Here is a 12,163-nt window from a genome sequence, read left to right as displayed (position 1 = left end):
ATGGATCTGCTTCTTCTCAGCTGATAGAACACAAGCGGTCAACCTGGCAAACTCATTTACGGAGTCCCTCAAGGTTCATGCCTCAGCCCCACCCTCTTAAAGGCATACATGGTCCCTGTTGACAATGTCTTCTGGTCACACATCAACGTCCTTCCCTACGCAGACTACATGCAACTCATACTGTCACTCTTGGACACGGCCCCCCAACACAAGAAAAAAGTTCACTGCCTGCATGACCGAAGTTGCTAACTTGATGAATGCCAGATGTCTCAAGTTCAACATGGACAAGACAGAAGTAGTGATCTTCAGGAAGAACACCTCACCATGGGACTCCAGCTGGTGTCCGTCCGAACTCAGGTCCACACCAATACCCAGATCCCATGCCAGGAGCCTTGGAATAACCATTAACAGCAAACTGGACATGACTCCACAAGTCAACACAGTCATTTCATCCTGATTCCACACCCTGAAGATGCTCAAGAAGATCTTCAAATGCCTCCCAAGTAAAACAAGAACTGTGAATCATGCCCTAGTCACCAGCAAGTTGGACAATGGGAATACCCACTACTGTGGGATCGCCAAGCAACTCACTGGAAGACTACAGACAATCCAGAACTCGGCAGCCACACTCATCCTCAACCTCCCATCCAGAACTCACATTACACCACACCTCAGAGGACTACACTGGTTTCCAGTACAAAAACGTGCTCAATCCAGACTCCTCATACACACCGTCAAGGCACGCCACAACTTACGCCCCACCAACCTGAACAGTCACATCTCCTTCCACCAACCATCCAGACACCTCAGCTCGCAAGGACTCCTACTCGCCAACATCCCACGCACACACAGAACCTGATGAGGAAGACGAGTGTTCTCTTACATTGCTCCTAAATCATGGACGACCTCCCTCTCCACATCAGAGCCTCCTCCTCTCTTGAATTCCACAAGAAGCTGAACACCTGACTTTTCAATTAAACCTACTATAGCTAGGGCTGGGCACACACACCTGCTCAGCGCCAAGATAACCTTGTAAGTGATACTACACTTTACAAATACACATAGCATGACATACCGTCTTACTTAAAGTAAGGTCTGAGTATATTTAAACACCATCCTCATTTTGCACCCTCCTTACCAATTATGCTAGGGTTTTGAGCTTCTGCCTGTGATTTATGAGTGCTAGGAATTTTCTCACAATCCTGATTTTGGGTATCTGCCAATTTCTCTGGCCTGACAAAATTGCTACTTTATGCAGCACAGTTGTCTCAACTTAAAGAATAGGGGTGCTTACAGGTTGGGGTGAGTTTATGTAAATTGCCAAGCCCTTTTATCCTTTGCTGTTTTGTAGAGAACTCCCCTGCTAATTAAATAATTTCTTTTTTTTTAGTTTTTCAGTACCTTGGCCACCTGACCTTAGTTGGTATCTGCCTGCCTTAACCCCTTCCATGCTCATGACGGAACGGTTCCGTCATGAGCTACGGTTGAGCTGTGCTCATGACGGAACCGTTCCGTCATGACCACGCCCGTTTTTATTACGGCCCAGCACCGGAGGGGGAATCGCGGTCGCGCTGAAGAGGTTAACTGTTGATGTTGTTATTGTTGAGACTCTTCTCTTACTGTGTTTACTTATATTTTTGGAGAGAGCAGTGCCATTGTTCCTACGGTATCTGCATTGCCCTGGTGCCAACGGCCTTGCAGTGTAGTTTTTCAAAAAATACCTTAAGTTGCAAGAGACTACGGATTTCATCCAACATTCATTTCGTCAGCTTTCTGGTTTCTCTTGCCATCAAAGTAAAACACTAAGCAGTGCCCCTGCAGGATCCCGGGTACCTCACTTTGCTGCCCCTCAAGTGCCCAAGTTAGCCAGATACGGAATCCTCCTTGCAGCTTCTCTGTCGCTGTGTGAGGCGACTGCTCTGGGCCATCCGAAGAGTGCATTTGCTTGTTCTGTGCTTACCATAGTTTCTTCAACCATAAAAATAAAACCAAGGGAATGGGGGAAAGGAAGCACAGTTCGGGAAGTCTGCTGTGCTTTCCTGTTTATGTTAAAAGAGAACCACAATTCAAACAAGCATTTGCAATGCAATCGGTCGCGCATTTGGGAGTCTTAGAACTATTGGCGTTGTAAATGGCAATGTCTTTTACCTGTGTGTTTTGGTTTGGAGTGTAGTGGATGTATGTGATGTGGAGTGGAATTATGTGGGTTGTGTTGGAATTGTTAGTTGTGGAATTGTGTGAGGTGGAATTGTGGTGTGGGGTGTATTTGTCTAGTGGAATTTTGTGGTATGGTGAATAGATAGGGGTGAGAGATGCACAGAATACATAGGAAGATAGAGAGGGATCGGTAGTTTACGCAGGAATTAACTTGAGACAGAGGAGCAGAAAGTGTGTGAGAAAGAAGAGGAGAGCAGGCCACAGACGCATAAAGAAGGAGGACCTGTGTGTGCAGAAGACACCCTTAGGAGAGGAGGAGGAGAGCTTGGGTTTGAGGGATGCTGTTTGTATTCTTTTTTCTTAGCCTCAAAACAATCCAGACAGTGTCTGGGCTTCTCACTGGGGCACAGACACATCAGCCTGGGCCCCAGAATAGACCAGACAAGGAACAACTGTTTAGATTTTTTCTTGACTTAAAAAAAATACGAACAATGCCCCACTCTTCACAGGGGCATAGAACCACTTTTTGGGTCAGGGGTCATCCTGCCAGAAGAAAACCTACCAACGCCAGATATTTCTGGACACTAGACAACTGGACGATTCTTAGGCGGTGTGGCTTGTGAGGACACTTACAATTTTTCTTACTCAGAATTCCTTGCACAGATAAAACATGGGTTAAAAAAGAATTCTCTCACATTTCGGAGGCAGAAAGTTCTGAATGTGTGGTGAACAGCAAACCCCCCGCTTTCCAGTGCTTGCACGCATATCTGTGAATGAAAAAAGTACCTCACATGGGTGGGAGGGCTTGTTGTACCTGATAAGAACAGGCACATATTTGACACTGTGATGTCAGTATAGAATCGTTGTGGTCTTCGCATGGTCACAATCTTTGCCTATCCCCACCTAACCGATGTATGGTACTGTTTTCATCTGTAAAAGTGTGGGGACATTGGAATAGTAGGACGTTTGGCAATTACCTGAGGTTCTAGAGTTTCTGTCAAAGAAAAGAAAAGGTTATTTTGTAACCTATTCTTTTACACTTGTAGGAGCTTTGGGGTAATAAAATGTGTTGGGGTTCATGCAAGCCAATTCACAGTAGATCCCCATGTGTCTTCAGTTTTCAGACAAGTGTGGGATTGGTTGAGTTCCGTGGGTGCTGGCCGACCCTGCTCCTGTATACTGCAGGCATCCCCATTGATATCTCCCCCATCAAAAGCACTCACTTGTGCCTAAAGTGTGCATCCCAGCACAAACCCATGAAAAGCACCCCCATGCCTGCAAACCCCACACTCAGAAGACCCAGGGGAACACAGATTTGAATCGAGGCTTGGCAGTAAGACTTTAGGACACTACCCTCTTTTGGTAAGAACAGTTGCTACAAATCTGACCAATGTCATGTTCAGAGTGTTCAGCTAGCCAGACAATGAGGGCAAGGGAGGTCTGGCTTACACCTTAGATTCAATCAGTTGTACAGAATTTAAAATTATGTATTTTCTTATATTTTCTATGTAGTCCTGAGTTTGGTATCCGTCTTCAAGTCAAGAGTGCACCATATACAGTGATACGTGATAGTGCCGACTACATTTCCTAAGAAATCTCTCACATATTTGGTGCTGCCGGACTTCAGAAAGTCAGGGCAACATTTCCTTTGTTAGTGTGTGATGTATTCCTATAGGTTCTGTATCGATCCCCCTATTCCTGACCCTGGTCTGGTTAATAATTAACTAGCAGCCATCCCATGGTGCAAAAACCGTTATCTGATTAAGCCACACCACGGCACAGGAACGCGTTATCTGATTAGGTCATAACGCTTGCCATCTAATTAGGCAAGCACTATTCCTCCAGCCCCTGATAAGGCATGCGGAGTTCTCAAAACAAATCAAACCTATGACAACCTGGGAAAATCCCTACAGCCATTGTTTTGATTTCACCGAGAACTTCAGTAAAGAATGTGCTAACGACCATTTCGTATGACATCCTTATTGACTTATATATGTCCATCCTTACGTCAATCTCGGCACCTTACAGGTATAAATATTACCGACATTGCCTTAAGCAAACACACGCGGTGGTGACGAGATCGGAGCAGCGAGACTTGCCGAAGAGCCCAGCACAGAGCGAAGCCCACTGGCGCTGCCCCGCCTTCCTGACGCACTGAGAAGGAAACGCTGCCTTTCTCCTGCCGAGAAATCCAGCTCCGGCGCTTCCAAGCAGCCCTTGCAGGCAGCTGGAATATCAAGACCAAAGACGAGAGATACCAGCCCTCAACCATTCTAGATCTCAGGTACAGAACTGAATAACCCCTTGCAGAGAATTCTTGAGTCAGTCACTTGGCAAAACAAACTTAACTTAAACTGCTACTTATCTACTCCCGCCCACGTATTAGGCTTAGGTCAGGTACACCGGGGTAGGCGTAGTTAGAAGCACCAGTTGAGTATGATTAGTCAAAATGTATATATGTATGTATCTATTTTATCCATTTTAAATATCTTATGGCTTAGAAACCATATCAATGCTTTTACAGTATTATTTTATAATTCTGCTTTTATTGTATGCACTTTACTTAACCATAAGTATTACAATAATATCGATTCATTTCTCTTGTACGAGAAAAGAGACTGATCAATAAATAACATCTTTTATTGAACACGCCCGTCTCTTCCTTTTCTCTACAATCTGGTGAAACTAAGAATCCACTGAACTGACTGAGTAAAATAAGTTGTCTTTTGTTTTCACACGACTCTAGAGATACACTCTTGATTAGGGGAGAGCAAAGTTGTCATGTTCTATGGTTGTCAGAAACTAAATCCCTTCTTGTCTATCCAGGGAGGTTAAACTCCTCCTTGCCTATTCGAGAAAGTTTCTAGTGAACTCTGAGCTAGCTGGCAAACCCAAAACTTTAAGTCTAATATCGTCAGTAGAAGACCTAGTTAACCTCGGCCCTAGGTCTACACTATTGAAGGTATTATTCCAATGCGCAGAGCCTATTGGGATAATAGGAACTACACTACAAGTGTTTTAGAGTTTGTTTGCCCATTTGAGAAATGCATCAATACTTTTGAACAAAATTGTTTAAAAAATGCAATGGCCTCGACATTTTTCCTTAGATCTTCATGCAGTAATGTGATATTGATGTAGAATATGCACCAATACATAGCTCTAAATGTACTGAAACAACATGTACTATATGTAGGTACACAAAGAGACCAAAGATTTACACGAGCTTGAACAACCAAATGGCAATTGACTGGATCTCCGGTAAAGAGATGCTCAACATACATCTCAATACTGGCACAATTGTGGGGAACATGACAATAAATTAGGGTCACAATTTGTAAATAAAGTGACAAAATTGCACCCCCAGGGTATGTGTGTTTGTATTGATGTACATTTACGACTTTATGTAAGTCACAAGCATTTAAAGAAGTAGGCCTGGAAACCGTCTCCTAAGTGAATTCACTTTTGCATTTGCTCACGCGAACATTTGCTGATCAATTGCAAATTCACTTTCCATAACCCCCTGTTGTCCCACCCTGAAAAACGTTTTACTCCTGCTCTTGTCAGGAGTGAGCATAGACGCATCTCTAGATCCCTCCTATTTTCAACCCCTGTATGTAGATTTACAGAAAGGTGGAAAAATAAGAGCCTTGCTAGAACCAAACTCTGATATGATATGAGCCCTGTCATAATCAAAGTGGCTATTATCAGAGCTCTGTCATAATTTGAATGCTGTCATAATTTGTCACCTAACTGCTTGGCACCAAAAGGGACAAGTGGATTTTTGCTCACAGGACAAGTAGATTTAGAAAGTTTCCAGTCCTTTGGGCAGGTAGATATATATAATTCCACCCTCCCGCTGTCTACACCCCTTCCTGAATTTAGTGGGAACCCCCCTACCTCTAGCCACAGTTTGAAAGCAAGGGGAATGCATTGAATGTGTGCAACTGAAATGTTTCAGTTGTCTACAAGTCATGAATTACAATGCCATCTCCATCCAAGGTCGGTTAGTCTGAGTACCTTTAATTGGGGTTATAGTAATATTTGTAGTTATTATGCTTAAAACGGAATAAGTGCAATATGAGTGTTATGTAAAACCAGGTCTACCACCTTGCCCCCTCTCTCCTCTCTGGCATACTCTGCTCAAATTATCCTCTATTACTGTAAAGTTATTTCTTGTACAGTGCTTATAATTACTGTGCAGCTAGGTTTGTGCTATTTTAGCGTCATGCATAAAAAAGCAATTTTTTCCTAAAAGCGGACAGAGTTTTTAGTTTTTAACTTTCAGTTCCCAGCCTTTGCAAAGAAATGGCATTCATGTCATCCTTGTGCTGTGTTCCAGCAGTGCAACACTGCTGGCACACGGAGATCTCAAGATGACTCGCATGAAGATTTCATTTTTTTTTTTACCTATCCCTCTTTCATTCCTCTGTTTCGTGCAAAGGCCAAATCCTGAACAATATTAAATCAAACCGGTTTTTTAAGTTGAGCCTATCAGACAGCACAAGCTTTCTGATTGTGAAAGAATTAATGTGAACTTACAGTGGGCTTAAAGTCAATCCATTGCTTACTTGTTACTCTAATTAGCTGCTTTTTATTCATTTGCTTTGTTTGTGTTTGTCTTCTTGTTTTGTGTTTGGCCCTCCCCTGGAGCATAGCCTCTCTGTACTTGTGCCCTTTCACTGCTTCCTTATCAGAAACAACATTTTAATTTTTGGCTAAGCACTCTATGAGAGTGCATGTGTTTTCCAGCTGTTTCCATTGTGTTCTTATATTCCGCCATCCACCGCGCTTCGTGATGCTCTCTTGTCTTGTGTTTCTCTCCCACCTGCTCCGTGTTGCACTCCCCCTCTTCAGCCCCCTCCCCTCCCCCGCATTGCTGTCTTGTTCGAGTACTTCCTCGTGTGCTGCTTTGCCATTACCTGCCCGCCCCGTTGTTTCCCTCTCCTACCCTCTTGTTCCCAGTTGCTTCCCTCTCACAACCTCCAGATTGCTTGCCTCCCTCACTCTCAACTCTTCGTTGCTTCACTGCCCCCACCCACCCTCCCGCTCTCTGTTGCTTCTCACTCCAACCCTCTTACTTCCTTTGCTACCCCTTCCCCACCCTCCGTTTTTGTTTTAATTATTTTTTTGCCTATCCAAGCGCCTTGAAAGTGCTCTTGCACGACTATGTTCATCGTGTTTTTTCATCTTCCCACTAATCGTAGCTACGTAAATAACAAAATATTTGCAGCTGTGCCCACATCCTCACGCCTTTTTTTCATTTCTCAATTTTGTTTATCTTTCAGTCATGATCCAGAGCTATCTTGCCGATGCTATACTGCCTGGCTAAAGTGCACTGGCAAAGCCAAAGGTGAGACCTATTGGCTTTGCCAATGCTTGTTACTTTCTGCTGCAATCCCTCACAGGTTTAATTCTTTGCAGAATGTGTTTCTATCGCAGAAGAATGGCGAGGGGCTTTTACTAAATGAGATGGTTAACTCAGTATTTCTGCCAAAATAACTTGTGCCAAATTAGGACGTTTCTAAAGAAATGAATGAAGCAAAATGTCCAATGTTATGCAAAATTTCGCAGCAGCGCGTCCACTGCAATATTTCACTGATGTCCGTGCTAGAAATATGTAGCGCAGAATTATTCCGTAGTGGTCGCTGGAATCTCCAGAATAGTCTGAGGGGCTAATAGTTACACATTAGTTATTTTTATAATCCGTACTCGCTCAAAACCAACGAGGCATATGGCTCTAGCAAGCAATTTTCTTATTAAGTGAAATCAATACAAGCGGAAAGTGAAGTATATTGCCAATATGTTCCTTTAATTTCCCTGTGGAGACTGTTTTATATCACCTTGCCTGGCACCTGTGATGATTTGACAAGTGGTGATTAGGTTATGTATGTTTTGTTGTCATTTCAGGTGGTGCTTAGTGAGTGTTGGTAGGTGTTGTCCTGATTACTTACTGGTAATCCTTCTTACTCTTAGTCCTACTCGTTCTCGACCCAGTCATAAAACATGAGGTAATATTCACTGACAGGAAACAAAACAGGAAACACTTCACTCCACCCTCCTGCCAGAGGCTATAATACAATAGCCAGAGCAAAATACTTCCTGCCATACCAAGCACTACAAAGACCTGGCACAGGGAGGGTGGGTGGGAAAGATGACTGGGTCGAGCACAAGTAGGATTAAGAGTAATGAGGATTACTGGTAAGTAATCAGGACATTACCTCCACGTCCTTCGTCCTCGACCCAGTCATAAAACATGAGACATATCAAAGCACACACCTCCAACATGAAGGGCTTTGGCACACCAGTAGAAAAAACAGACAATACACAAGAGAGAAGCGCAGCCCAGTGAACTTTAATGGCACGAAAACAACTCAACGAGCAGCAGGCTCCATAGTACTCCAAACACCACACCCAAAATTCAAATGATCACTCAGAGTGCAATTCAACCTGCAATGTCACACAAAGGTAGACTCGGAAGCCCAAGTTCCAGCACGACAGATTTCATCCAAAGCCACCGCATGAAAGGCGGCACAGGAAACCGAGGCCCTCCTACTGGATCGAGCCTGGACCCCTGAAGGACACAGCAAACCAGAGCCCTGATAAGCCAAAGAAATAGCAGACTTGATCCAACGACCCAGGATCAGCCAAGAGGCAGCTTTCCCACGGCCTGCCAAACCAAAAGTCAGAAACTAACTGTCCGAAGCACGAAAGGCAGCAGACCTATCCACATACACAGACAAAGCACGCTTCACATTCAGAGAGTGCAACAAGTGTTCCTCAGGTGAAGAAGGTGAAGGATAGAAAGACGGCAACACCAACTCCTGAGACTTATAAAACTTAGAACAACATTTCAGAAGAAAACCAGGATCCAAACGAAAAATCACAGCATCCTCCATGACCTCAAAAAAGGGGGAGAACAAGGCAAAACAGATATTTCCCCCCAACTTCCGAGCCGAAGTGATGACCACCAGGAAAGTCACCTTAAAAGACAAGAACTTGACATCCACAGTCAACAAAGGCTCAAAAGGAGGGGTTTGAGGAGCATGCAGAACTAGAGAAAGATCCCAGGGAGGCACCAAAGAAGGGACAACAGGGGAGGAGAGGGAAAAGCTCTGGAACAACCAGGACACCAACAGGCCGTCTGCAGAGGACAAAGAAGCCGGACCCCGGAAAGCACGGACTGCCGCCCACTTGCCCTTCAGGGTAGACAGAGCAAAACCCTTATTGTCCAAAAATAACTGCAGAATCTCAGAGACAGAACAAGATGTAGAGGACAGACCACGAACAGAACCTCCGCTGTTGAAGTAAGACAAATGCTTAGAATAGGAGAACAAAGTGGACTTCCTATGTGAACCCTGCATCACGGAAATAATGTGGTCAGGCAAACCCTGCCAACCTAGCGACAATCGCTCAACCTCCAGACCGCTAAGGTGAGCCGGACCAGCAGGGGAGGAGAGGAAGGCCTCTGAGGAGACTGATGCCGCAGCAAGATCAAAGGAGGATCCACCGTCAGACTCAACAACAGCTGGGACCAAGACCTCCAGGGCCAGTGAGGCAAGACAGCCTCTACATGCGCCCCCAGCCACTGGATCCTTAACAGGAACATAGGAATGAGGGGATAAGGAGGGAAGGCATACAGTAATCAAGGAAGCCATGTGAGGGACAAGGGCTCCACACCCCACGCTCCCTGCTCCGGATTCCACGAGCAAAAGAGAGGCAGGAGAGCATTCATCCCGGAAGCAAACATGTCCAACCTGACAGTCCCAAACCTCGGGTAAACCAAGCAGAACACCCTGGGAGACAGACACAGAGTCAGAAGGGAGGGAAGCCTGCGACTCAGGGCATCTGCCACCACATTGTCCGAGTCCCGGATGTGTTGAGCTGAAATGGCCTGGAGATGCTGCTTAGCCCAACTCGCTGTAGCACAGGCCACAATATTCAAAGAATGACTGTGAGTACTGCCCTGATGATTCACGTAAGCCACAGTCACAGTGTTATTGGACCACACCAGGACATTGCAATGTAACAGACGAGCCTGGAAGTACCAAAGGGCCCTCTCCACAGCCAATAGCTCCTTCCGGTTGGAAGGGTGCCTGGTCTCCGACCCCAGCCAGCGAGCCTTCACGGTCCACTGACCCAGTGTTGCACCCCATCCCTGGGCACTGGTTGTCAGAACCGCTGGCGGCGCAGGACGCAACCACATGTCCCATGAGAAGTTGGACGCGTCCACCCACCACTGCAAGCTGCACATCACATCCGGCGGGACCGGTACCTCAAGGTCAAATCTCGAACAGGAAAACAAACAAAGCGGTAAAGATGCCACAGCAAGGGACGAAGATGCAACCTGGCCCAAGGCACCGTTAACACAGAGGATGCCATGTGCCCCTGTACCTCCACCCAATGAAGCAGCGGGCCGAGGGACCAAACAACAGAGCCCGCAACAAAGACTGCAGATGCTGTAACCGGGAGGGAGGCAGGAACACATTGCCCAGAACAGAGTCAAAGTCTGCCCTGATAAAAGACCTCCTGGTGGCAGGTTGAAGGTGGCACTTTGGAAAATTCGGGAGGCGTATTTATCGTCAAGGGCAGAGGTAGAGGAGGACTGCAGCAGCCAGTCGTACAGAAACACAGAGACACCCTGGAGGAGCTGGTGAGCCAGCACCTTGGTAAAGACCTTGGGCGAGAATCGCCGGCTGAAAGGGAGGATACAAAACTGCCAATGACGACCCTGCAGGGAGAACCGCAGAAACTTCTGGAACCCTAATGCCACAGGCAGATACGCATCCTAAAAATGCAAGGTGGACATCACACAGCTGGCTTGAATCAACAGGATCAGACGTTGCAGGGTCTCCATCTTGAAGGAGATCTTCCAGACAAACCTGTTCAGGGGCTTGAGGATGATCACAATCTGGAAACCCCCCTTGACCTTTGGTACCAGAAAGACGATCGAATAACCTAACCTCATTTCGACCTCGGAACAGGGACGATTGCCTCCTTCAGGAACAGCCATTGAACCCCTTCCAACAGAGCCTTCTGACGGGGAACATCCTTCGGAACCGGAGTACGAATCGTGCCAGACTTCGGGGGAGGAGCCGGAACTTGGTCTGATAATCCCTCTTTAGGACATTCAGCACCAACTGGTCCGTAGTTGTCAGTCTCCAGGCCGATTTGCGCAGTCTCCCACCAATCTCAAGTAGACTGCCAGCAGGACCTTGGAAGGTGGCATAGTCAGGAACGCTGACTCACAGGACCGGCATCCAGATGTGGCCTGACATTTCCATGGAAACCTTTCCCCTGGGCCTTCTGGTTCTTGGAATTACTGCTGGCGAGAAGGCTGATGAAAAAACTTCACAGAGGAAAGGAAAGCCTCCTTGTGCCACATTTGCCTCCGAAAGGAAAAGGAATGCTTCTGCTCCTTAAACACCTTATGCAGCTTCTCCTCAAGACCTTTACCAAAAAGCAGAGGACCAGTAAACGGCAGCCCGAAAGTCATGGAACGCTGAGCAGAATCCGTGTTCCAACCCTTCAGCAGCAAATTACGCCTGACCACAATGGCAGCATCCTCAATCATGGCTGGACGCCCCACCAGACTGGCCACATTAGAGTCCACATGAACCTACTCCGGAATAGTATCCTCCATGTCACGGGGTACGGTTTAGACATGAAGCGAGGCAACGTGATGCGATCGGGGTCCTATCCATCACAAATGGATGAATGAACAAGGTTTTGGTAGACAGCTTCTGAAATTGGGGCACAACCATGCCCTTTGACTTGCTGGTGACCTCTGCATCTGGGAAACCCATATTGTCACTCACACGGGAAAGAAGATCTTATAACATATCCTTAGATATATATTTCTAGCACCCAAGGAGGACTCATCAGAAGAATCCGAACTGGAAATCTCTGAGTAGAGGTCGTACTCCCCTCCAGAGCAAACACCAGCAGTCTTCTTTACGTATTTTATAGTAGGCAAGGTCGCCAAAATTAACTGTCAGCCGGTCGTCAT

General features: G+C 46.1%; 1 protein-coding gene across 4 annotated transcripts in view; it reads left to right on the top strand.

Annotated features, from left to right (window-relative positions):
- Positions 1-12,163, top strand: part of LOC144781609 (ADP-ribose glycohydrolase MACROD1-like) — a 602,071-nt gene that overhangs the window by 435,430 nt on the left and 154,478 nt on the right. Inside the window, exon 4 of one of the 4 annotated variants that reach the window (XM_078660549.1) lies at positions 7,443-7,501. The exons of the other annotated variants lie outside the window; for them this stretch is intronic. Within the exon in view, the coding sequence (XP_078516675.1) occupies positions 7,443-7,486 (44 nt within the window). The 3' untranslated portion in view covers positions 7,487-7,501. Of the gene's footprint in view, positions 1-7,442; positions 7,502-12,163 lie in introns of those variants that run through there. 4 annotated transcript variants of the gene reach the window in all.

This window comes from Lissotriton helveticus, chromosome 9, assembly GCF_964261635.1.
Source record: "Lissotriton helveticus chromosome 9, aLisHel1.1, whole genome shotgun sequence".
Classification (NCBI taxonomy): domain Eukaryota; kingdom Metazoa; phylum Chordata; class Amphibia; order Caudata; family Salamandridae; genus Lissotriton; species Lissotriton helveticus.
The sequence above is the reverse complement of the archived record's forward strand: the minus strand, read 5'-3'. Positions and strand labels throughout refer to the sequence as shown.